Here is a 25407-nt window from a genome sequence, read left to right as displayed (position 1 = left end):
GTCACGTTGTCAGGTAAACACATTCATCATGCCCCATAACCTACGACCTGGAACACGACGGATGTAATCCATACCTCCTGCTCTTTATACAGAAAAGACGGGGTAAATAATATCACTTCATTTCAGAGTACGGACATGTTGATTTTTTTGTTAATATAATAGCTTGACAAAAGCTTCCTGGCAAAGTGACAAAAAGAAAAATGTGTGGTTCTGATTACATTCAATTTTAAAATAGGAGGGGTAGGTAGATTTTTTTTTCATGTGTGAGTGTGTAGTTCAGGTTTTCCATTGTTTTCCAAATGGTCTCTGTGTTATTTATTTCTAGTACAGCCATTACAGATTGGAAGAATAGTTTTATAAATTAGTCTTTTTCAGTTGATGTCATTTTCCGCATCCACTATTTCTTGCTATTTCTCGTGAGACTTCACAATTTTCGCGATTTTATTATTTTTCTCGAATACGTAAAAAAGATTTAGGGTCGGCGTGAAAAACTAGGTGGGGTCGGGTAACCTGAACCAAACAACTTTTTTTTCTTTGGCCTTATTCTAAATGTGAAAATATTATTAACGGCTTGACACTTGGTAGTACCTTACACATAGGGAGGCCAGAGGCCTTGCGGGTGAAATTGAAAAAATGCATTTTTTATTTGTGTTATCCCAATGAAGGACAACTACCTTCACACATAATATACTTTTTCTTTTTGTATTATTATATTTTAATATATATTTTCACCGCTGTAGATTCCTCACAAAATAAAGAAATTTGCATCCGAAATATGGAGAATTCTTAATTATTTGTAATTTTTGGTAACAGCCATTTTTGAAAAGTTTCAGTTTTGATGGCAACATGAATTCAAATATTTTCCTTAAACTCTAACATTATATTTTATTTAACAGCAAAGTTATAGGTAAGTCAACATCTGTTTCAGATTTGGCAACAAAGTATCATTTTTGTCATTTTTAACATCATAAAAACTAAATTTGACAGTTTCAAGTGTCATTTAAAACAATATTTTTTTTAAATTTTCCCCTAGGAATTGGGTATTTTAATATTTTCATGAATTTAATCACAATATTTAAATTTGGGGGCTGTCTCCTGAAAAAATGAACATTATTGAAGAAAAAATTACAAAACAAATCCTTAGGTTCAAACTATCCAATGATTACAATAATGTTATGCAAATTAGGCAAATCAACAAACACATTTTTACCAAAGGGGTAACACGTTTGTGGGTTACCACATGCTTAAAGTCAAGAACTTTTGTCATACATACAATTGAAAAAATCTAAAGTACACAATGAATGTAACTTTAATATGTAATCAGCTGGAAAAGTTCGAAATTTGAAAATTATTTTATTGGTGTTGTAATTTCTTTCCTCCAGTAATGGAAAGCTGAACATGGGATTTGTCATGTAAACAAATTTAAAATACATTTACTTATCATTCAATAGTTAGCCAGTTGACACCTGGAATTCAAAGGAAGGGTTCCTTAATTACCAAAAAATGTTGATGAGATCAAAGGTCAGTCACGTGACATAATTAAATATTCAAAATGGCATCATATGTACACACACATTTCCTTACAATTTCCAAGGACTTCTTGAAATCTCAAATACTACTCTTTTAAAGTCTCTAAATATATAACCAATTTGAAAGTCTTAGCATTCAATATATGCATAACACCACTATTAGAAAGTGTTATATGTACTATGTAAAACCACTGGACTTGACACAACCTCGGTGCCTTAAAATTCTAATCTTTTGAAACTCTTATTATATAAAACCTCTTTGGAACTCTCAATATGTAAGATCATGCTTTGAAACTCTCAGGATATGACAATTTTTGAAAGAATCTTAGAATTATAAACCAATTTTTTGAAAATGTTGATTTGTACAACCACGCTCACAACTCTTAATATGTGAAACCACTCTTTTAAACTCAGGATTTCACCCAATTTTGTGAGTGTCTTAGAATTAAAAAACAATCTTTGAAAGTGTCAATATGTAAAAAGCACTCTGTGTAAAACATTGGATATGACACACCTTTGTGAGTGTCTTAGAATTAAAAAAACAATCTTTGAAAGTGTCAGTATGTAAAAAGCACTCTGTGTAAAACACTGGATATGACACAACTTTGTGAGTGTCTTAGAATTAAAAAAACAATCTTTGAAAGTGTCAGTATGTAAAAAGCACTCTGTAAAACACTGGATATGACACAACTTTGTGAGTGTCTTAAAATCTAAAACAATTTTTGAAAATCACAATATGTAAAATCACTCCACATTTTAAATTACAACTAAAATGATGTGGACTTGGTGTTTCACTCCTGTAACATGACATTTAATACACACCCTCAGACAACTTATAATGCAAAAGAAACAATTACATAGGTGCCGTGCACAGTGGGGATGTAGAAGTAGTCAAGTTGAAATGTTGATGATCAGTTATAAAATAAACAATTAAAGTCATTAAAATCGTCAAGTACATGTGCAATGTTTTCATTAGAAGCTTGTTTTACTGCACTGTAAAAGAATATCAATGCTTATCAGTGTTCAATGTCATTGGGCAAATGATCCTGCTGTGTGTATGTGTCTACTATTGTTAGTCTAGATTTGAAATATCTCTAGCTCTGTGTCAAAAGCGTAATGGCCCATGAGTGAAACACCAAGCCTACATCATTTTAGCTGTAGCATATGACACAAAATTGTGAGTGTCTTTGAATTTGAAAGATCGATGGTGTTGGCACGCATCATGAACGATTCTTACCCTAAACACCCATAAGAGTAGTCCCATTAAATTTCAGTGCAATCTACTCATCATGTTGTTTTGGAATTTATACATTTTTTACCAATAGGACACATACACCTCCACCTCCTCTACATCCAACACATCCGGATAAGAGAGTTGGTTCAAATTCAGTGATGGGGATCATCCTATTTTGTTTTGTTTTTTTACAGGGAGGTCAGATGCCCCAGCAGGTTCAGTTTTTTTTTTATTTTTTGTAAAGAAAGAATGTAAACAATAAACAAAAACTACCTATTTGTAAACAAATATGGCCAATTTCAATCCCCTGTGATTTAACCTTACCATCTTAATACTGTATATCTCCTTTGCTAGAGACACGGAGAAAATGTAGTACTCAACAGCATTGTGAAAAAATACATTGCTGGTGGTTGTAATAGACATCAGTATTTTGGGAGGACCATGGAACGTGATGAAAGGAGATACACTGTCAACAGATAAAAACGTATATATCTCCCACAATAAGTGTATCATCTCATCTTCAATGGGGTGGAGACTTTGGATGATTTGAAGCCATATTCGCAGTTGAGTTGGTGTCTGTTCAGTGTTTCGTTGAAGACACATAATAAAACATTTTCCCCGAATTTTATCCCACATCACGACCCTGTATGATATCGAGAATGTTATACAAATTGTAAGAGAAAGCGTTACAAAACTATATTAATATAATATATCCTTGACAAACTCACGTTAACATTTTCTTCCAGCCAAGGCAAATGTGACTCATTGAGTGTGTGACATTCTGATACTCGTACGAATCGTAGTAGACATTACCTCATTCACTAAAACTACTTGTACCTTCAAAATCTCGGTTTTATAACGTTAATAGTAATCAATCCTCACATACCACATTTTTGGTTAAGTCTGTTCGTGAGTCATTTCAAATTTGCAATAATTTCTGACATTAATTGTATTTAGCGATCACTATTGACATGTATTGTTGTCATGTCAAACTATAAGTCACTGTAACAATAACGATTGTACGTAGATTGTTATTTACATGGTTTTCCAGTATTTGTATTTGACTTTGAATAAAAGTGTTTTGTCCGTTATTAAGTTACGCCATTTATCATTAATGACATTCAAGAATGTGTGGTGAGATAATTGAAAAAATATATCGAGTAAAGGTAAACTTAAAGTTTCTAAAAGTACTTTCGGGGGCAAAAGGCCGGGGGGAAATGAGGGGGCAACGGACCAGGGGGCAACAGGCCGGGGGGGGGGGGGCAAAAGGCCAGGAGGCAACGGGTCTGCTTCCGCAATGAGGCCTATCGCATTTGCATATGCAAAAGACACTCTTCTGTAATCAATGTCCCTGTGAACCTTCTATACGTATACAAATAAATGTACATAACCATTCGGGAATGAAAGGCTAGCATATAAAACACACATCGCATTAGCGTTCATGTCATTTTTTTCCTTTTAAATTTGTTGGTGGAAAAAATAAACGACTTTCAAAAAATCTTTCAACCAAATGATGGAACATACCATGAAGGTTTATAATGTGTTAAAAATTAAAATGACCATAATTCGCCAACGAAAACTCAATCGATGGAAACGTCTGAAAAATGTGTCGTTCCAAAGACTGTCTTTTTCATACAAGTTTCTTGTAAAGTATCTCATCTCTAAGAAGTAGCTAGTTGACCACTGCATATAATCCCCCGGAAATGGATATCCGAATAACGTAAAGTCTGGTTTGTATATATTATACAATTTTAGAATATTTTCTTTAGATATACTAGAGTAATATCAACGAAGTAAGACAATATCAGAACTGTTGGTGACATGCATATCGAATGCAGGATATGAAACTTTGTCAAAGCACTTGATACTAAAACAACACTTGATACATCTTAAAAGACAGTTAATTAAAAGCTTTGCGGAAAAGATGCATTTTAAACTTTTCTTAAAACAATCAACGGTATTACATATTTTAATCCCAGCTATATTTCGTAAATGAAAGTATGCACTCTTGCATATGGATGTCACATGCCGCTCCATCGTCAATTGGCTATCGAGAAGAACACCAAGATTTTTAACTACCGGCGCCGAATTCACGAGGGAGCCGCCGATTGCAACATTCACACGCCCGAGATGAGAAAGGGAATGCCTCGTACCAAAGCATCTTCAAACGGTGACTCAGCATCCAACACTGCACACCCCTAATACAATCAGATATCTGAGCAATGGTGGGTGCAGAGTACGTCATCAACCTTGAACGAGATGTAAATTCCGGTGTCATCCACATACAATTGATACGAAACACCGCGATCAGTGAGCAGCTCAGCTAATGATGATGATGTGTATAAATTAAATAAAATGGGACCGAGTACACTCCCTTGGGGGACCCCACATTCCAATTTTTTGGTAGCTGACACAGCACCATTGAGAACTACACATTGATCACGGTTTGAGAGATAGGAAGAAAACCATGATAACACCTTTCCAGTAATGCCAATTGAACGAAATGTGTGTAACAAAAGATCATGACTAACAGTATCAAAGGCTGCTGACAAATCAAGCATGACATGCAAAACAACTTTCTGTTGACCAATGGCACAAGCGATATCATTTTGTAGTCGAAGTAGAGCTGTCTCAGTACTATGATATTCCTTATACACAAATTGACGAGGTATATCCAATGATGCTTTCTTTAGAATTGGGGTTACCATTGCCAGTTTCAGTCGATCGGGAAATTTCCCCATTGACAATGAAAGATTAATAATGTTGAGAAAAACAGGGAGCAGTGAAGAAATGCAGGCTTTGACCAATTTAGTGGGCAGTGGATCCATAACACTCGACTTGTTTGGGCAGTTCATCACAATGCGACGCACCTCATCAAAATCGCCCCATTTAGTGTCCAAATCAGCACCGCAACTCTCAGGGGGCAGTGATAACGTCAGTGTCGATTGCCGGGAATTCAAGCTGAATTTTCACAATTATTTTATCCGAAAAGAATTTAGCAAAGGCCTCAACCTTCTCAGACGGGGCCTTCTCAGACGGGGTTATATCCGATAAGGGATCAGCACGCGTGTCCGAACCTAATAAATTTGATACGGCGCGAAACAGACGTCTCGAATCAGATGTACTGTCCTCAATCATGTCCGTGTAGAATTCCATTTTCGCATCATCAATCATAGAGTTCACCTTGTCTCGCTCATTCACAAACATCTGACGGTGTATCGTAAGACCAGAATCTCTCCACAACTTTTCATATCGTCTCCGTGCTTGCTTCGCAACCCGGATGTCGTCATTATACCATAGTGTGTGATAACACGGGTCTTCACTGGGGCATGTTTGTCAACAATGCTCTTCATGGACGTTGTGTATTCAGACACATAGCTATCATCATATTCACATTGAGCGTAGAGGTCAACTTTTGAAAGTGAAGATGAATATGAATATGATGGTAACTTCACATTCATTTTTACCTTCCGTAAGGAAGGTTTTTTATATAGTGATGAAGTGTGTGTGTGTGTGTGTGTGTGTGTGTGTGTGTGTGTGTCTGTATCACCATTTCCGAAAAAACGGCTGCATCAATTCTGCTAAAAATATTCTCGTATTAAATGGACGGACTGGACGTGAATGACTGTGACCTTCAGTCTGAAAGATTAGCCGTTGTGGGCGCTCTTCTAATCCCTTTCCAAAAAAGAGGAAGGCACGATCAATAGGACGCCGCACGCCTTGGCGGCGTATTTTAGTCTACTCACAGGAACTTGGGATTGGCCATATTTGTTTGCAAATATTTATTTTGCTTATTGTTTACTTTTCTTTTTTTCAAGTTTTTACCCTTTTTTAAAAATATCCTTTCAAATCATTACATGTAATAAAGTAATGATTTGAAAAACTGATGTTTTCTGTTCTAAAACTATAACTTGTTCTTTTGTTGGTTTTAATTTACGAAAAAACATAGTGTCTGTACTATACTACCACTCATGATCAGCAAGTAAATTAACTGAATAACTTGCTGTTTACACAGTAATTAACAAGTTGACTGCCTGTTTCAAAGTAAATTTCGACCCAATCTACTTAGTAGTTTTGAAATGAAATGTTTTTGACCAAAATGCAAAATAACACATTTTAGACCTAATTTGCATAGCACTGATGGGATCATCATGTCATGAATAATTCTTACTAAATTTCACCTCAATCTACTAATAAGTAGTTTTGGAATTATAGATATTTGATTAAAAAGATATATTTTAGATATAATGTGCATATCACTGATGGGATAATCATATTTATCATGAACAATTCTTACCCTAAACACCCATAAGAGTATTCCCATTAAATTTCAGAGCAATCTGCTCAGTTGTTTTAGACATACATTTTTTACCAAAAGTAGACATATATACCTCCTCATCCCCTCACCCACATCCTGATGAAAGAGTTGGTTCAAATTCAGTGATGGGGATCATCCTATTTTGTTTTTTTTACAGGGAGGTCAGATGCCCCAGGTTCAGAGTTTTTTGTATTTTTACAAAGAAAGAATGTAAACAATAAACAAAAAACAAACTATTTGTAAACACATATGGCCAATTACAAGCCCTGTGATTTAACCTTATAATTTTAATTGTGTATAGCTCCTTTGCTAGAGACACCGAGAATATGTAGTATTTTGGAAGGGCCATGGAACGTGATGAAAGGAGATACACTGTCGACATATATAGAAACGTGTATGTCTCCCACAATAAGTATGTCATCTCATCCTCAATAGGATGGAGACTTTGGATAATCTTTTAATTATGGTACGCATGACTGTTCTCCAATGGGTTACGTTCTGATTTGAAGCCATATTCGTGCTCATAGGTATTGCTACGCAGTTGATGTCAGTGTTTCGTTGAAGACAAGAAATAAACAACTGGACGTTTTCCCTGAATTTAAATTCCCACATCTCAACACTGTACGACATCGAGAATGTTATACAAATGGTAAGTGAAAGCATTACAAAACTATAAATATAATGGTACTCCTTGATGAACTCACGTCAACAATTTTCTTCCAGCCAATGCACTGCCAGCCATACATGCCTCATTGATTGTGTGACATCCTGATACTCGCACGAGTCGTAGTAGACATTACCTCATTTACTAAAACTACTCGTACCTTCAAAACCTCGGTTTTATAACTTTAATAGTAATAGAGCCGTGAGGCTTGATTGATACCACATTTTTGTTTAAGTCTGTTGGTGTGTCATTTCCAATTTGCAATAATTTCTGACATTTAGCGATCACTATTATCATGTATTGTTGTCATGTCAAAACTATAAGTCATTGTAACAATAAATATTGTACGTACATTGTTATTCACATGATTTTCCAGTATTTTTTACTTTGAATAAAGACATTTTGTCCTTTATTAGGTTACAGCATTTATCATTTATGACATTCAAGAAAGTGTGGTGAGATAATTGAAAACATATATCGAGTAAAGGTAAACTTAAAGTTCTTAAAAGTACTATCGGGGTGCAAAAGGCCGGGGGCAAAATGAGGAGACAATGGGGTTAGGGGGCAACGGGCCGGGGGGCAAAAGGCCGCTGGAGGCAACGGACTGCTTTCGAACTGAGGCCTACTATGTCGCATTTGCATATGTAAAAGACACTCTTCTGTAATCAATCTTCTTTACGTAAAGTATGCAAATAATTGTACATAAACATTCGGAAAATGAAACCATATAAAACACACATCGCATTAGCGTTCATGTCATTGATTTCCTTTAAAATTTATTGGTTGAAAAAATAAACGATTTTCAAAAAAATATTAACCAGATAAAGTCACATATCATGAAGGGTCATGCATGCATAATGAGTAAAAAATTATAATGACCAAACTTTGCCAACGAACATGCATCTCTACCTTAAACGTGATTAACTAGAATTTTTAAAACTCAATCGATGAAAACGTCTGTAAAATGTGTCGTTCCAAAGACTGCCGTTTCATACAAGTTTGTATTGTAAAGTATCTCATCTCTAAGAAGTAGTTGACCACTGCATATAATCCCCCGGAAATGGATATCCGAATAACGTAAAGTCTGGTTTGTATATATTATACAATTTTAGAATATTTTCTTTAGATATACTAGAGTAATATCGACGAAGTAAGTCAGTATTAGAACTGTTGGTAACATGCGTATCGAATGCAGGATATGAAACTATGTCATCAACTCCTGCCCGCTTCAGAACGTAGCGGGCGTCTTCTTGTAGATTCTCAAACTTGCCTATGACATCATAGTTTACATCACACGCAGAGCAAAGTTGATACATTGGTTTCCAGTGGCTATTAACCTTTGATGTACCTGCCGAGTCTATGATATATTGAACAAACTCGTGGAATTTTACCTGCTTACTGAGTTTGGCTACTTGCGCTCTTGACATGGTATTTGCCCCTGTCCGATATCGCCGAATGATCTTTGTTCCATAATTCTGATGGAAGTGAACATTCCACCGATCTGTCAATTCAAATTTGTTTCTGAAGGCTGACAATAAACGATTGAAGGGATGGCGAACAAAAATGAATTCGAGATAGTTCTCCAAACGTTTATTTTGGTCAGTTCTATTCAGTTTTCTTAGATGTGGGTAAACATTACCTTTACGATAACCAAAATGAATTTTACTGTGGTGGATATTATTAACCTGAGAGGAATTTGCAACACCCAGTAGAACTAACCAAACCTTGAGCCAGTTTGTGCAGCCTACTTTAGGTAATAAACAGTAGATAAGTTTGGAATTGTCTTCATACAGTAAATTTAAAGTTTCACCAATGTTGGAATTATTCTGGTGTGCCTTAAAGCTTCTTCTTGTATCATTACATCCATCTCTATAAACATCTATACGATGCTGGTAAACATCCTACAAAAGAATAGAGAAATAAATGCTAGACAACATAATATCAGGGACGTATACACTGTTTATACGTCCCTGATATGTGTGTGTCTATATATATATATATATATATATATATATATATATATATATATATATATATATATATATATATATATATATATGTGTGTGTGTGTGTGTGTGTGTGTGTGTGTGTGTGTGTGTGTGTGTGTGTGTGCGTGCGTATGTGTATGCATAATGCAAGATTTGGATAACGAGGAATAATTCGGAAATAATGACAAAATACTCCTATCAATATTGAATATATTAAGAAATATTTCAAAATGACTTTTAAAATAAATGATCATATGCCTATAAGAAAAACACTTCATTCCAATGCGCATACTATGTACTGCCTTTTATTTATTTTTTTAATGACTTCAATATTCCGTATATATCAAACTGATAGAAGCTGTAATATTAGAACACTGTTTCTTATGATAAGATATAACGTTCGAAATTGAGCTTTTACAGATATATTAGGGTGGTACAGTTTTCTATGCATACATGAAAATCGTGTTTTATAAAAATGTTCACATCTGAATTCTTTTATTCATTTATTTATTTTTAATTTTTATTTATTTTTTGATATTTGAAATATTCTGCTTTTTTTTGGGGGGGGGGGTTTGTGGGGTACTTCAAGTCCCCTCCCCCCAGAAATCAAATGGTTTACCCCTTATTATATAGTGTTTGTGTGTGTACATTAAAAAAAACATTTACCTTTGTCTTTGTGGCGTATCCTGTCGAGTTCTCTCGAACTTCTTTTCTCTGTGAGAGCTGGAACCATCCGGTTGTATTCTTGAACTCTAATATAAATATACCAAAAAGAAATACAAGTCATCGTTACGTCACGTCCGGTTTACACATGCCTCTGTTACTTCCCCATATATTGTAACGTCATAATGCATAATTAAGTAGATATTACTTATATTACTAGTTTGCTTACAAATCGTTTCAATCAATAAAACATTGTAGGGTTTTCTCCCGATTTATTGAGTTGCAAACGTGGACTTCATTGATGTTATTTCATATTGTGGTGACATTTCAGTAGAAAAAACATAGTAAAGTTGTTTTTATTATAAACAAATATCCTTATCCATCTGAAGTATCTTCCTATTTTACCTATAAACGGGGAACAAAAGCGATACTGATTTTGTCAAAATGGAATTAGTTTATGTCTCATGATTCTTGAAAAGTCACTTTCAATTAATTTCTCAACTTCTCTAAAAATTAAAGATAAAAAAATTACCCAAATTAAATTAGCCATGAACCAGCTTCTGTACACTGGGGTAGGGCATTCTGGGATTGGCACCCAATAACCAATACTTATGTCACCTAGAGTATATTCTCTGTATATTCTCACAGGGGCTTGAAATTGGCCATATTTGTTTACAAATATTTATTTTTTGTTTATTGTTCACTTTACATTTTAAAAAACTTTGCTTATCTTTTCACTACAAAGTGCCATGTAATACAGTAATGATTTGAAAGAGTGATGTTGGTTTTTTAGGTAAATTTTAACTCTTCCTTTGTTGGCTTAACTGCGATTGCCTTTAGTTCAACTGAGCGCCCTCAACCGGTGATCTTTTCTGGTCCCCTCTTTAATTAAATACCACGAAATAGACATGGTAAGCATAGTAAAGCTGGTTTATATAAAACCAACAAGAGAATATTTAAATTTGATTTAGAAAAAATAACACAACACCAGCTTTTCAAATCATTACTTTATTAGATAGTACCTTGTAGGGAAAAGACATTTATTAAAGCAAAAAAAAAAATAGTAAAAGTAAACAATAAACAAATAAATATTTGTGAACAAATAAGGCCAATTTCAAGCCCTGTGATCTAATGTTAGTAACCAGTTAGGTAGAAACAATAAATGGATCAGCTTTGGTAATCGGGGTGTCAATCCAATAATTCCCTGCCCAAGTGTACAAGTAGAGGTCAGTTTATGGCTAATTGGAATAGTTTTATGTTTCTTATTTTAGAAAGGTCACATGATTTAGAGTAGTGGTGAAAGTGAATTTTCACGACCATCTTAGACATCAACCAAACACAGATAGGACAAAACCAAGTGAGTCATACACAATGAATCGAACCCTCCTTTATGACGGTGTTTGTTCATGTATCGGTCTATCCATGGCCATCTACTATCATCTCATATTAGTTCAGGGCAAACACATGACCACTTCTCAGTACCAAAAATAGAATATTACTGTCTCAGTACATCATAAAAACAACGAACATTTGATTTCTTGGTCCACAATATAACGGGTACCGAGAAATGGTTGACTACAATAGAAGCCAATTAAATCTGCAACACAACAACGTCTGACTCGACAACAATTTCACAAAATATTACCATATTTTATAATTTAGCACAATAGAAATGTCACAAAAACATTGCTACATTTACTTGAAACATGTGACTATAATTGTGTGTGTGTTCTTTCTTATTTCTTCGACACCTATGGTCTCTGTATTTCATAAACACTCGGCTTTTTTGACAATGACTCTAAAATCGATAAATATCACCCAACAGTACTGAATGATAATATGGGTCGTATCTTGCCCGAGGAAGCAGTGGCTATACGTACACATGTATTTGATTGGTATATGCAGACTCCTTTCTCATTCAGCGATCCAAAAAACTGCAGCCAGTAAACCACTTGCGATCAAGTTGGCACCGATTTAAATTTCTCCATGGATTGTAAATAATGTAAAGCTGTAAATAAATAAGCTTAATTCTCTCCTTTATAAAAGATAATTATTTTTTAACTTGATCAATTTTTTGTACAGTTCAAAAAACAAAATTTTTAGACAATTATATGACATTTTCATGGGTCAGTGAACGAGGGTCCACTATCCCATTATTTGAATATTTTAATGCATCGTTCGTCAGCCTGAGAGCAGTTGGATATCTGACTGAGTCATACCTACGAAAGCTTAGTGCTTAAGTCAGAGCCTCGTTACAAATCATTTATCAACTCACTTGTTGCTATGTGTGTTTGTAAATTGCCAACATAGATAAACGGTACAATTATCGATAGTAATAGCAAGGCACCAATCAAGTACATCGTTTTCGTCTGCGTCATCGTAAACCTGAGAGGAAAAAACGGTCTGGGTCAATATCATATTTAGTGAAAGATTGTTATTATTAATTATTATTATTATTATTATTATTATTATTATTATTATTATTATTATTATTATTATTATTATTATTATTTTTATTATTATCAATTATATCTTTGATATAAATGATCATTTTTAGAGTGAAAAAAAGAAGATTTAAAGACAATCTATTGTTTTATTAAAGGCCAAGATTTCAACCCAAAGTTCTCGCATTAGGCTTATCTTTATCATTATATCCAGAGCATCTATCAGTGACGTCATGAGGATTACACAACGATATTATTCTTGTGTTCTTGGACAACGTTTTCTATAGCTTTGTCAGACAACTATTTTTCACACCTAAATTTTAATACGTTTTCAAAATGGGCCTTTAAACTGGATTCGGTATTGCCCCCATTTTACTCCATTCTATACCGGAGAAACTATACAATGCGTAAAATGTTCACTGAAACTTATATGTCCACATACTGGATAAACTGACCGGCCCCTTAGCGAATAAGTACATTGTAAATGGGATGTGAATACGATGCCCTAGTTCTTTGTACTGTGAAATGTAGGCAGTATCGCACATCAGCGTAGCTCTGTTGGCATGTAGAATGAATTGATTCCAGTAATAAAATGTCGAAAGTGTTCTGTGTTAATCTCCTTGCAATTTAAGACAGGCATGCCTACGGTTGACGCCGTGTCCTGGTATGTGAGAGAGACCACCAAACAAAAAACAATTATTTACAAAAAAAGTAAACAGTAAACAAAAAACGAATATCTCTAAACAAATATGGTCAATTGCAAGCCCGTCTGTTTAAATGTAATATTTGAGCGTTGATTTTTTGTGTTCAAGCTTCTTATCTTTCCTGAGTTTGCACTCAGAACTAGCATTTACTGTTACAGTAAATCCTGAAGCTTAAAAAGGCTAACCTCCCCCAACCAAAATAGATAAATAAATAAATTCACAATAAAATTTAACGTCAAATTTATTTTCTTCATAATTGGTAAATTGTTTCATTTTGTATTTGCAATTTGTAAATGAACACTACGTTTTTCGGTAGCCACCCCACCCTCTTCCGATTCCATAGAACATATTTTTTTTACCTTGACACAGTTCTGCAACGTGACACTGCGTAAAGAGGCGAATCGTTTTACGACGATGCTTAGTTCAAGGTTTACTAAACTTTACAACCGCGTCACTCGATCGGTAAATCACAGCTAATCATTAATCCAAAGATCAATATTCAGATAATGATGACCTTGGGAAAACCAAGTGCACGAAATAGTTAAATACTGGCCCAGTATTCTTGAAACTGATTAGTTATCTCTTTCATTCAGAAACATACATTTTGGTGACGTGCTGTGGTCACTGCAACAGTGCTACAAAACAACTGGACCCCATCCCCATAGGGGCCACTTTCAGGTCGTAGCCTGTTTACTGGGCTGACTGTGACTTTGTTCATAGCTGCCGTCATCGTTTCCATGTCCTCAGTTAGAAGTCACTTTTATAAATTTATCACATCAATATATCAACGCAAAATTTGGACGCGTGCCAGCCGTGCATTATCGCTCATTTTAGATGTCCTAGTTCGATGTCTAGACCAATCAGATCTCTCGATTTGCGCCATCAATATACTGGCATAATATAATTTCTGACAGACAATTATAAGAAATGAAAAGTACAAAAATAACGACTAATACGGTTATTGTTACGTTGCGACAACAATGTACGATACGATTCTATGACAGTCCACATCCCACTCAAGTTTTGGATCAGGATTGATGTATTATCTTAGAGTACTTTCAATGTTAAATTGGGCAAACACAGTAACCACCATACCGAATATTTGGAGTGTTTTAAGGTAAACACTGATTGTGATAATTTTGAGAGTTGAATCGTTAATTTGAAGTGGCACACATTGTCTGTAATCCGATACAACATTTCTGAAGTCGGTATGCAGTATATGCACTTGTCAAACCAAACCAAAACACTTTCTTCTTCCTTCTTCCTTATATGTGACAGAACTGAAACCAATAAGCTTATTTGTCATAAGCAAATTTATGTCAATACAGAGGTGATTCAAGCATCAACAAACTTAAGATGAATGGTCACCGATATTTTGAAATTTTTGGAAATCAAAATATTCATTATGTCATAAAATGCTGTTATTTTATCCCCAGCTGCTTTACGATTTTTAAAGAAAAATGTAAGAAAACTGCAAAAAAGGATAAAAGTCCGTGTTAGATTATTTCATATACATACTGTATGTGTACATATTCCAGCTATTTATCAATGACAAAATAATAGTGGGTCACCACGTCCGTTTAAATTCTAGAATTGAAATTGTAACCCCACACCCCATCTAAATTTAGACATTTTTGACAGAATTTTTTATGAAATATTGTTGAATATTGACAAAAATTAAAACGAGCTTGTTTAACTTTGCACATATGTATAATGTACCAATGCCTCTTCATAATTATACAACTAGATGTATTTATTGATTTTGGGTAGAACCCCTCATTGAAATCTTATTAATGTTACCATGGATACTTCTTTTATGGGGAGACAATGTAGATAGTTTTTATACAACTTGTATGATTTGTTGCAATTTGAACTGTAGGCTTTACGATACGTAAGCATTCAATAGAGTTAGTGTGACTAGTGACATACTATAGTTAGGGAGACAGCTGAAAAATAATCTAACAATGATTCAGGGTCATTCTAATGTCATAATAATGTCTAACAATGATCCAGGCTCATTCTTCCATCAATCGCCCTCTAGCTCTGGTGACACTGCTGACCTATCGAGCGATATGCTTTCAAAGCGACATAGAATCAATCTGTATAGCAAATCTGGTTACCATAGTAACAACGCAAAAACCAAAACAAAGTACTTCATTTAATGGCGATGTGGAATTATGGTCAGTGACTGTGTAAACTTCATGTGAATACCATACAAGTCATTGTTTTTGAATAATGCAATTAAAGTTTCCAAGTGTCATGTCAGTTTCATTTCGAACAGTCAAAATCAAAGCAACTAAGGAGAAAATTACTCAACTTGGATGACTTGTGTAGAAGCAGACATTTATGACCTGGGGTATCTGACGTAGAATATCTTGAATGTATTCAGACGTTATGGTTAATCGTGCAATAGTTCGCGAACTCGTGTAATTCTAGCGTCAGACACTGGGCGTGGTGTTATCTTTTTAATATGGCCGACTCCAACTTTTCTGTTTCGCACGTTAATGTGTTTGCTTGACCGGCGATATAGGGAGTGTGGTTGTTGACAAGTCTAAATTTTATAAGACAGTTCCTCTTTAAGTCATGGTAGTGAAGCTAATTTTCTTCGCAAGGACTTCTGAAACTCATACGAAATTACCTTCCGTTCACCCTAAATCTTCAATTCAAAAGTACGTACAGCGATCGAAAAACATATAACACTTCACTTCACTTCACTTCACTTCCAGACACGGGTTTGTTTCGCGTTCGAATGTTGACAAGAGCGCCCGTTTCTGTCTGGGTGATTGTCTTCTTTGTTGTAGCTAGTAAGGTCATATTGGTATTGCGAAAGTTGCGTCGTTGACGTAATTCGAATTTGACACCTCATACCTTAAATAATGTCCTCAAATGTTCGTGAAATGTTTTTGCTGCCAAGAAGACAAGTATAGTAAATTATAAATACATTTTTTGACAATCATGAGGTAAAAAAGTATAACGTGAACGGTTAGATAAGATTGAATAGGTAAATAAGTGTGATTCAATATGATTTCTGACAATGTCCGATAACTGGGTACAGTCAACAGTTCACTGTTTGTTAAGGCATCACCTTGGGGGAACGTACTTTCAAATGAGAAAGGACGTAAGACTTTATGTGGTTACCAGCTGCAAAATAAATTGTGCGTGACTGACTCTGACCATTAGGCTAGGTCTATATATAATATCGCCATTACAAGACCAAACACTTCAACTGCCATGGTAACGCATTTACATGTATCATTGAACTTGCTAACAAAACCCACCTCCTTACCCTGTGGTCACACCTTTGAACTTCCTTGTATCAGTAGAGTCGTTTGATACACGTGTACGGGTTGGATTCGGCTTCAGTTATCACGACGTCACTGTGGTGTGACTTTACAATACCTGTGTTTTGCTGTCACGTTGTCAGGTAAACACATTCATCATGCCCCATAACCTACGACCTGGAACACGACGGATGTAATCCATACCTCCTGCTCTTTATACAGAAAAGACGGGGTAAATAATATCACTTCATTTCAGAGTACGGACATGTTGATTTTTTTGTTAATATAATAGCTTGACAAAAGCTTCCTGGCAAAGTGACAAAAAGAAAAATGTGTGGTTCTGATTACATTCAATTTTAAAATAGGAGGGGTAGGTAGATTTTTTTTTCATGTGTGAGTGTGTAGTTCAGGTTTTCCATTGTTTTCCAAATGGTCTCTGTGTTATTTATTTCTAGTACAGCCATTACAGATTGGAAGAATAGTTTTATAAATTAGTCTTTTTCAGTTGATGTCATTTTCCGCATCCACTATTTCTTGCTATTTCTCGTGAGACTTCACAATTTTCGCGATTTTATTATTTTTCTCGAATACGTAAAAAAGATTTAGGGTCGGCGTGAAAAACTAGGTGGGGTCGGGTAACCTGAACCAAACAACTTTTTTTTCTTTGGCCTTATTCTAAATGTGAAAATATTATTAACGGCTTGACACTTGGTAGTACCTTACACATAGGGAGGCCAGAGGCCTTGCGGGTGAAATTGAAAAAATGCATTTTTTATTTGTGTTATCCCAATGAAGGACAACTACCTTCACACATAATATACTTTTTCTTTTTGTATTATTATATTTTAATATATATTTTCACCGCTGTAGATTCCTCACAAAATAAAGAAATTTGCATCCGAAATATGGAGAATTCTTAATTATTTGTAATTTTTGGTAACAGCCATTTTTGAAAAGTTTCAGTTTTGATGGCAACATGAATTCAAATATTTTCCTTAAACTCTAACATTATATTTTATTTAACAGCAAAGTTATAGGTAAGTCAACATCTGTTTCAGATTTGGCAACAAAGTATCATTTTTGTCATTTTTAACATCATAAAAACTAAATTTGACAGTTTCAAGTGTCATTTAAAACAATATTTTTTTAAAATTTTCCCCTAGGAATTGGGTATTTTAATATTTTCATGAATTTAATCACAATATTTAAATTTGGGGGCTGTCTCCTGAAAAAATGAACATTATTGAAGAAAAAATTACAAAACAAATCCTTAGGTTCAAACTATCCAATGATTACAATAATGTTATGCAAATTAGGCAAATCAACAAACACATTTTTACCAAAGGGGTAACACGTTTGTGGGTTACCACATGCTTAAAGTCAAGAACTTTTGTCATACATACAATTGAAAAAATCTAAAGTACACAATGAATGTAACTTTAATATGTAATCAGCTGGAAAAGTTCGAAATTTGAAAATTATTTTATTGGTGTTGTAATTTCTTTCCTCCAGTAATGGAAAGCTGAACATGGGATTTGTCATGTAAACAAATTTAAAATACATTTACTTATCATTCAATAGTTAGCCAGTTGACACCTGGAATTCAAAGGAAGGGTTCCTTAATTACCAAAAAATGTTGATGAGATCAAAGGTCAGTCACGTGACATAATTAAATATTCAAAATGGCATCATATGTACACACACATTTCCTTACAATTTCCAAGGACTTCTTGAAATCTCAAATACTACTCTTTTAAAGTCTCTAAATATATAACCAATTTGAAAGTCTTAGCATTCAATATATGCATAACACCACTATTAGAAAGTGTTATATGTACTATGTAAAACCACTGGACTTGACACAACCTCGGTGCCTTAAAATTCTAATCTTTTGAAACTCTTATTATATAAAACCTCTTTGGAACTCTCAATATGTAAGATCATGCTTTGAAACTCTCAGGATACGACAATTTTTGAAAGAATCTTAGAATTATAAACCAATTTTTTGAAAATGTTGATTTGTACAACCACGCTCACAACTCTTAATATGTGAAACCACTCTTTTAAACTCAGGATTTCACCCAATTTTGTGAGTGTCTTAGAATTAAAAAACAATCTTTGAAAGTGTCAATATGTAAAAAGCACTCTGTGTAAAACATTGGATATGACACACCTTTGTGAGTGTCTTAGAATTAAAAAAACAATCTTTGAAAGTGTCAGTATGTAAAAAGCACTCTGTGTAAAACACTGGATATGACACAACTTTGTGAGTGTCTTAGAATTAAAAAAACAATCTTTGAAAGTGTCAGTATGTAAAAAGCACTCTGTAAAACACTGGATATGACACAACTTTGTGAGTGTCTTAAAATCTAAAACAATTTTTGAAAATCACAATATGTAAAATCACTCCACATTTTAAATTACAACTAAAATGATGTGGACTTGGTGTTTCACTCCTGTAACATGACATTTAATACACACCCTCAGACAACTTATAATGCAAAAGAAACAATTACATAGGTGCCGTGCACAGTGGGGATGTAGAAGTAGTCAAATTGAAATGTTGATGATCAGTTATAAAATAAACAATTAAAGTCATTAAAATCGTCAAGTACATGTGCAATGTTTTCATTAGAAGCTTGTTTTACTGCACTGTAAAAGAATATCAATGCTTATCAGTGTTCAATGTCATTGGGCAAATGATCCTGCTGTGTGTATGTGTCTACTATTGTTAGTCTAGATTTGAAATATCTCTAGCTCTGTGTCAAAAGCGTAATGGCCCATGAGTGAAACACCAAGCCTACATCATTTTAGCTGTAGCATATGACACAAAATTGTGAGTGTCTTTGAATTTGAAAGATCGATGGTGTTGGCACGCATCATGAACGATTCTTACCCTAAACACCCATAAGAGTAGTCCCATTAAATTTCAGTGCAATCTACTCATCATGTTGTTTTGGAATTTATACATTTTTTACCAATAGGACACATACACCTCCACCTCCTCTACATCCAACACATCCTGATAAGAGAGTTGGTTCAAATTCAGTGATGGGGATCATCCTATTTTTTTTACAGGGAGGAGGTCAGATGCCCCAGCAGGTTCAGGTTTTTTTTTATTTTTGTAAAGAAAGAATGTAAACAATAAACAAAAACTACCTATCTGTAAACAAATATGGCCAATTTCAATCCCCTGTGATTTAACCTTACCATCTTAATTGTGTATATCTCCTTTGCTAGAGACACGGAGAAAATGTAGTATTTTGGGAGGACCATGGAACGTGATGAAAGAAGATACACTGTCAACAGATAGAAACGTGTATGTCTCTCACAATAAGTGTGTCATGGGGTGGAGACTTTGGATGATTTTAAGCCATATTCGTGCTCATGTATTATGAGTTGCTACGCAGTTGGTGTCTGTTCAGTGTTTCGTTGAAGACACGTAATAAAACCTTTTCCCTGAATTTATCAAATTCTCCCATCACGACACTGTAAGACATCGAGAATGTTATAGAAATTGTAAGTGAAAGCGTTACAAAACTATAAATATAATGGTACTCCTTGACGAACTCACGTCAACAATTTTCTTCCAACCAAAGCACATGTGACTCATTGAGTGTGTGACATCCTGATACTCGTACGAGTCTCAGTAGACATTACCTCATTCACTAAAACTACTTGCTTGTACCTTCAAAATCTCGGTTTTATAACTTTAATAGTAATCAATCCTCACATACCACATTTTTGTTAAGACTGTTCGTGAGTCATTTCTAATTTGCAATAATTTCTGACATTAATTGTGTTTAGCGATCACTATTGTCATGTATTGTTGTCACGTCAAAACTATAAGTCACTGTAACAATAAAGACTGTACGTAGATTATTATTTACATGATTTTCCAGTATTTATTACTTTGAATAAAAGCATTTTATCCTTTATTAAGTTACGGCATTTATCATTTATAACATTCAAGAATGTGTGGTGAGATAATTGAAAAAAATATGTCGCGTAAAAGTAAACTTAATGTTTCTAAAAGTACTTTCGGGGGGCAAAAGGCCGGGGGAAAGTGAGGGGGCAACGGGCCAGGGGGAAACAGGCTGGGGGGGGGGGGGCAAAATGCCGGGAGGCTTCCGCACTGAGGCCTACTATATATATATGTTGCATTGCATACGTAGAAGACCCTCTTCTGTAATCAACGTACCTATCAACCATCTTCACGTATGCAAATACTTGTACATAAGCATTCGGGAATAAAAGCGTATAAAACACACATCGCGTTTTTGTTGGTGGAAAAAAGTAAATAACGACTTTCAAAAAATCTTTCAACCAAATGATGGAACAGACCATGAAGGTTCATAATGAGTTAAAAATTAAAATGACCAAAATTCGCCAACGAACCTCAATCGATGAAAGCGTCTGTAAAATCTGTCATTTCAAATACTGTCGTTTTCATAAAATTTTGTATTATAAAGTATCTTATCTCTGAGAAGAAGTTGACCACTGCATATAATCCCCCGGAAATGGATATCCGAATAACGTAAAGTCTGGTTTGTATATATTATACAATTTTAGAATATTTTCTTTAGATATACTAGAGTAATATCGACGAAGTAAGTCAGTATCAGAACTGTTGGTGACATGCGTATCGAATGCAGGATATGAAATTTTGTCATCGACTCCTGCCCGCTTCAGAACGTAGAGGGCGTCTTCTTGAAGATTCTCAAACTTGCCTATGACATCATAGTTTACGTCACACGCAGAGCAAAGTTGATACATTGGTTTCCAGTGGCTATCAACCTCTGATGTACCTGCCGAGTCTATGATATATTGAACAAACTCGTGGAATTGTACATGCTGACAGAGTTTGGCTACTTGCGCTGTTGACATCTTATTTGCCCCTGTCCGATATCGCCGAATGATCGTTGTTCCATAATTCTGAAGGAAGTATACATTCCATCTATCTGTTAATTCAAATTTGTTTCTGAATGCTGACAATAAACGTTTGAAGGGATGGCGAACAAAAATGAATTTGAGATAGTTCTCCAAACGTTTATTTTGGTCAGTTCCATTCAGTGTTCTTAGATGTGGGTAAACGGTATTATAATGGCTAAAATGATGAACTTTAGTGTGATGCATATTATTAACCTGAGAGGAATTTGCAACACCCAGTAGAACTAACCAAACCTTGAGCCAGTTTGTGCAGCCTACTTTAGGTAATAAACAATAGATAAGTTTGGAATTGTCTTCATACAGTAAAGCTCCACCAATTTTGGAATTATTCTGGTGTGCCTTAAAGCTTCTTCTTGTATCATTACATCCATCTCTATAAACATCTATACGATGCTGGTAAACATCCTACAAAAGAATAGAGAAATAAATGCTAGACAACATAATATCAGGGACGTATACACTGTTTATACGTCCCTGATATGTGTGTGTATATATATATATATATATATATATATATATATATATATATATATATATATATATATATATATATATATATATATATATGTGTGTGTGTGTGTGTGTGTGTGTGTGTGTGTGTGTGTGTGTGTGTGTGTGTGTGCGTGCGTATGTGTATGCATAATGCAAGATTTGGATAACGAGGAATAATTCGGAAATAATGACAAAATACTCCTATCAATATTGAATATATTAATAAATATTTCAAAATGACTTTTAAAATAAATGATCATATGCCTATAAGAAAAACACTTCATTCCAATGCGCATACTATGTACTGCCTTTTATTTATTTTTTTAATGACTTCAATATTCCGTATATATCAAACTGATAGAAGCTGTAATATTAGAAGACTGTTTCTTATGATAAGATATAACGTTCGAAATTGAGCTTTTACAGATATATTAGGGTGGTACCGTTTTCTATGCATACATGAAAACCGTGTTTTGTAAAAATGTTCACATCTGAATTCTTTTATCTATTTATTTATTTTTAATTTTTATTTATTTTTTGATATTTGATATATTCTTCTTTTTTTTTTTTTTGGGGGGGGGGGGTTGTGGGGTACTTCACACTTTTGATCCTGGGAAGGAGTACTTTAAGAAAATATGGTTGAAACAAAATTGTTGCTGGGTCCAAATCCTCAAGTCCCCTCCCCCCAGAAATCAAATGGTTTACCCCTTATTATATAGTGTTTGTGTGTGTACATTAAAAAAAACATTTATCTTTGTCTTTGTGGCGTATCCTGTCGAGTTCTCTCGAACTTCTTTTCTCTGTGAGAGCTGGAACCATCCGGTTGTATTCTTGAACTCTAATATAAATATACCAAAAAGAAATACAAGTCATCGTTACGTCACGTCCGGTTTACACATGCCTCTGTTACTTCCCCATATATTGTAACGTCATAATGCATAATTAAGTAGATATTACTTATATTACTAGTTTGCTTACAAATCGTTTCAATCAATAAAACATTGTAGGGTTTTCTCCCGATTTATTGAGTTGCAAACGTGGACTTCATTGATGTTATTTCATATTGTGGTGACATTTCAGTAGAAAAAACATAGTAAAGTTGTTTTTATTATAAACAAATATCCTTATCCATCTGAAGTATCTTCCTATTTTACCTATAAACGGGGAACAAAAGCGATACTGATTTTGTCAAAATGGAATTAGTTTATGTCTCATGATTCTTGAAAAGTCACTTTCAATTAATTTCTCAACTTCTCTAAAAATTAAAGATAAAAAAATTACCCAAATTAAATTAGTCATGAACCAGCTTCTGTACACTGGGGTAGGGCATTCTGGGATTGGCACCCAATAACCAATACTTATGTCACCTTGAGTATATTCTCTGTATATTCTCACAGGGGCTTGAAATTGGCCATATTTGTTTACAAATATTTATTTTTTGTTTATTGTTCACTTTACATTTTAAAAAACTTTGCTTATCTTTTCACTACAAAGTGCCATGTAATACAGTAATGATTTGAAAGAGTGATGTTGGTTTTTTAGGTAAATTTTAACTCTTCCTTTGTTGGCTTAACTGCGATTGCCTTTAGTTCAACTGAGCGCCCTCAACCGGTGATCTTTTCTGGTCCCCTCTTTAATTAAATACCACGAAAATAGACATGGTAAGCATAGTAAAGCTGGTTTATATAAAACCAACAAGAGAATATTTAAATTTGATTTAGAAAAAATAACACAACACCAGCTTTTCAAATCATTACTTTATTAGATAGTACCTTGTAGGGAAAAGACATTTATTAAAGCAAAAAAAAAATAGTAAAAGTAAACAATAAACAAATAAATATTTGTGAACAAATAAGGCCAATTTCAAGCCCTGTGATCTAATGTTAGTAACCAGTTAGGTAGAAACAATAAATGGATCAGCTTTGGTAATCGGGGTGTCAATCCAATAATTCCCTGCCCAAGTGTACAAGTAGAGGTCAGTTTATGGCTAATTGGAATAGTTTTATGTTTCTTATTTTAGAAAGGTCACATGATTTAGAGTAGTGGTGAAAGTGAATTTTCACGACCATCTTAGACATCAACCAAACACAGATAGGACAAAACCAAGTGAGTCATACACAATGAATCGAACCCTCCTTTATGACGGTGTTCGTTCATGTATCGGTCTATCCATGGCCATCTATTACTATCATCTCATATTAGTTCAGGGCAAACACATGACCACTTCTCAGTACCAAAAATAGAATATTACTGTCTCAGTACATCATAAAAACAACGAACATTTGATTTCTTGGTCCACAATATAACGGGTACCGAGAAATGGTTGACTACAATAGAAGCCAATTAAATCTGCAACACAACAACGTCTGACTCGACAACAATTTCACAAAATATTACCATATTTTATAATTTAGCACAATAGAAATGTCACAAAAACATTGCTACATTTACTTGAAACATGTGACTATAATTGTGTGTGTGTTCTTTCTTATTTCTTCGACACCTATGGTCTCTGTATTTCATAAACACTCGGCTTTTTTGACAATGACTCTAAAATCGATAAATATCACCCAACAGTACTGAATGATAATATGGGTCGTATCTTGCCCGAGGAAGCAGTGGCTATACGTACACATGTATTTGATTGGTATATGCAGACTCCTTTCTCATTCAGCGATCCAAAAAACTGCAGCCAGTAAACCACTTGCGATCAAGTTGGCACCGATTTAAATTTCTCCATGGATTGTAAATAATGTAAAGCTGTAAATAAATAAGCTTAATTCTCTCCTTTATAAAAGATAATTATTTTTTAACTTGATCAATTTTTTGTACAGTTCAAAAAACAAAATTTTTAGACAATTATATGACATTTTCATGGGTCAGTGAACGAGGGTCCACTATCCCATTATTTGAATATTTGAATGCATCGTTCGTCAGCCTGAGAGCAGTTGGATATCTGACTGAGTCATACCTACGAAAGCTTAGTGCTTAAGTCAGAGCCTCGTTACAAATCATTTATCAACTCACTTGTTGCTATGTGTGTTTGTAAACTGCCAACACAGATAAACGGTACAATTATCGATAGTAATAGCAAGGCACCAATCAAGTACATCGTTTTCGTCTGCGTCATCGTAAACCTG

General features: G+C 34.5%; 2 protein-coding genes across 4 annotated transcripts; both read right to left on the bottom strand.

Moving 5' to 3' along the window:
* Positions 1 to 8565: 8565 nt before the first annotated feature.
* Positions 8566 to 16955, bottom strand: LOC144434457 (carbohydrate sulfotransferase 11-like). Of its 3 annotated transcripts, XM_078122907.1 has the most exons (4): positions 16823 to 16955; positions 12672 to 12781; positions 10400 to 10485; positions 8566 to 9646 (listed from the first exon to the last, which is right to left on the bottom strand). In XM_078122907.1, the coding sequence occupies exons 2-4, from the start codon at positions 12772 to 12774 to the stop codon at positions 8768 to 8770; spliced, it is 1068 nt and encodes a 355-aa protein (XP_077979033.1). In that variant the 5' UTR covers positions 12775 to 12781; positions 16823 to 16955; the 3' UTR covers positions 8566 to 8767. The 3 variants fall into 3 exon arrangements, 1 of the variants encoding a protein (XP_077979033.1); XR_013480826.1 differs by lacking the exon at positions 12672 to 12781 and having other exon boundaries at positions 9592 to 9646; positions 16831 to 16955; XR_013480825.1 differs by lacking the exon at positions 12672 to 12781 and having other exon boundaries at positions 9593 to 9646.
* Positions 16956 to 21301: 4346 nt separating this feature from the next.
* LOC144434097 (carbohydrate sulfotransferase 11-like) lies at positions 21302 to 22724 on the bottom strand. Its single transcript, XM_078122553.1, has 2 exons — positions 22692 to 22724; positions 21302 to 22180 (listed from the first exon to the last, which is right to left on the bottom strand). Exons 1-2 carry the CDS (start codon positions 22722 to 22724, stop codon positions 21302 to 21304), a joined length of 912 nt encoding a protein of 303 aa, XP_077978679.1.
* Between the last annotated feature and the right edge of the window lie 2683 nt (positions 22725 to 25407).

The sequence above is a fragment of the Glandiceps talaboti genome, chromosome 4 (genome assembly GCF_964340395.1).
Source record: "Glandiceps talaboti chromosome 4, keGlaTala1.1, whole genome shotgun sequence".
NCBI lineage: Eukaryota > Metazoa > Hemichordata > Enteropneusta > Spengelidae > Glandiceps > Glandiceps talaboti.
This window is presented reverse-complemented; position numbering and strand designations above follow the sequence as displayed.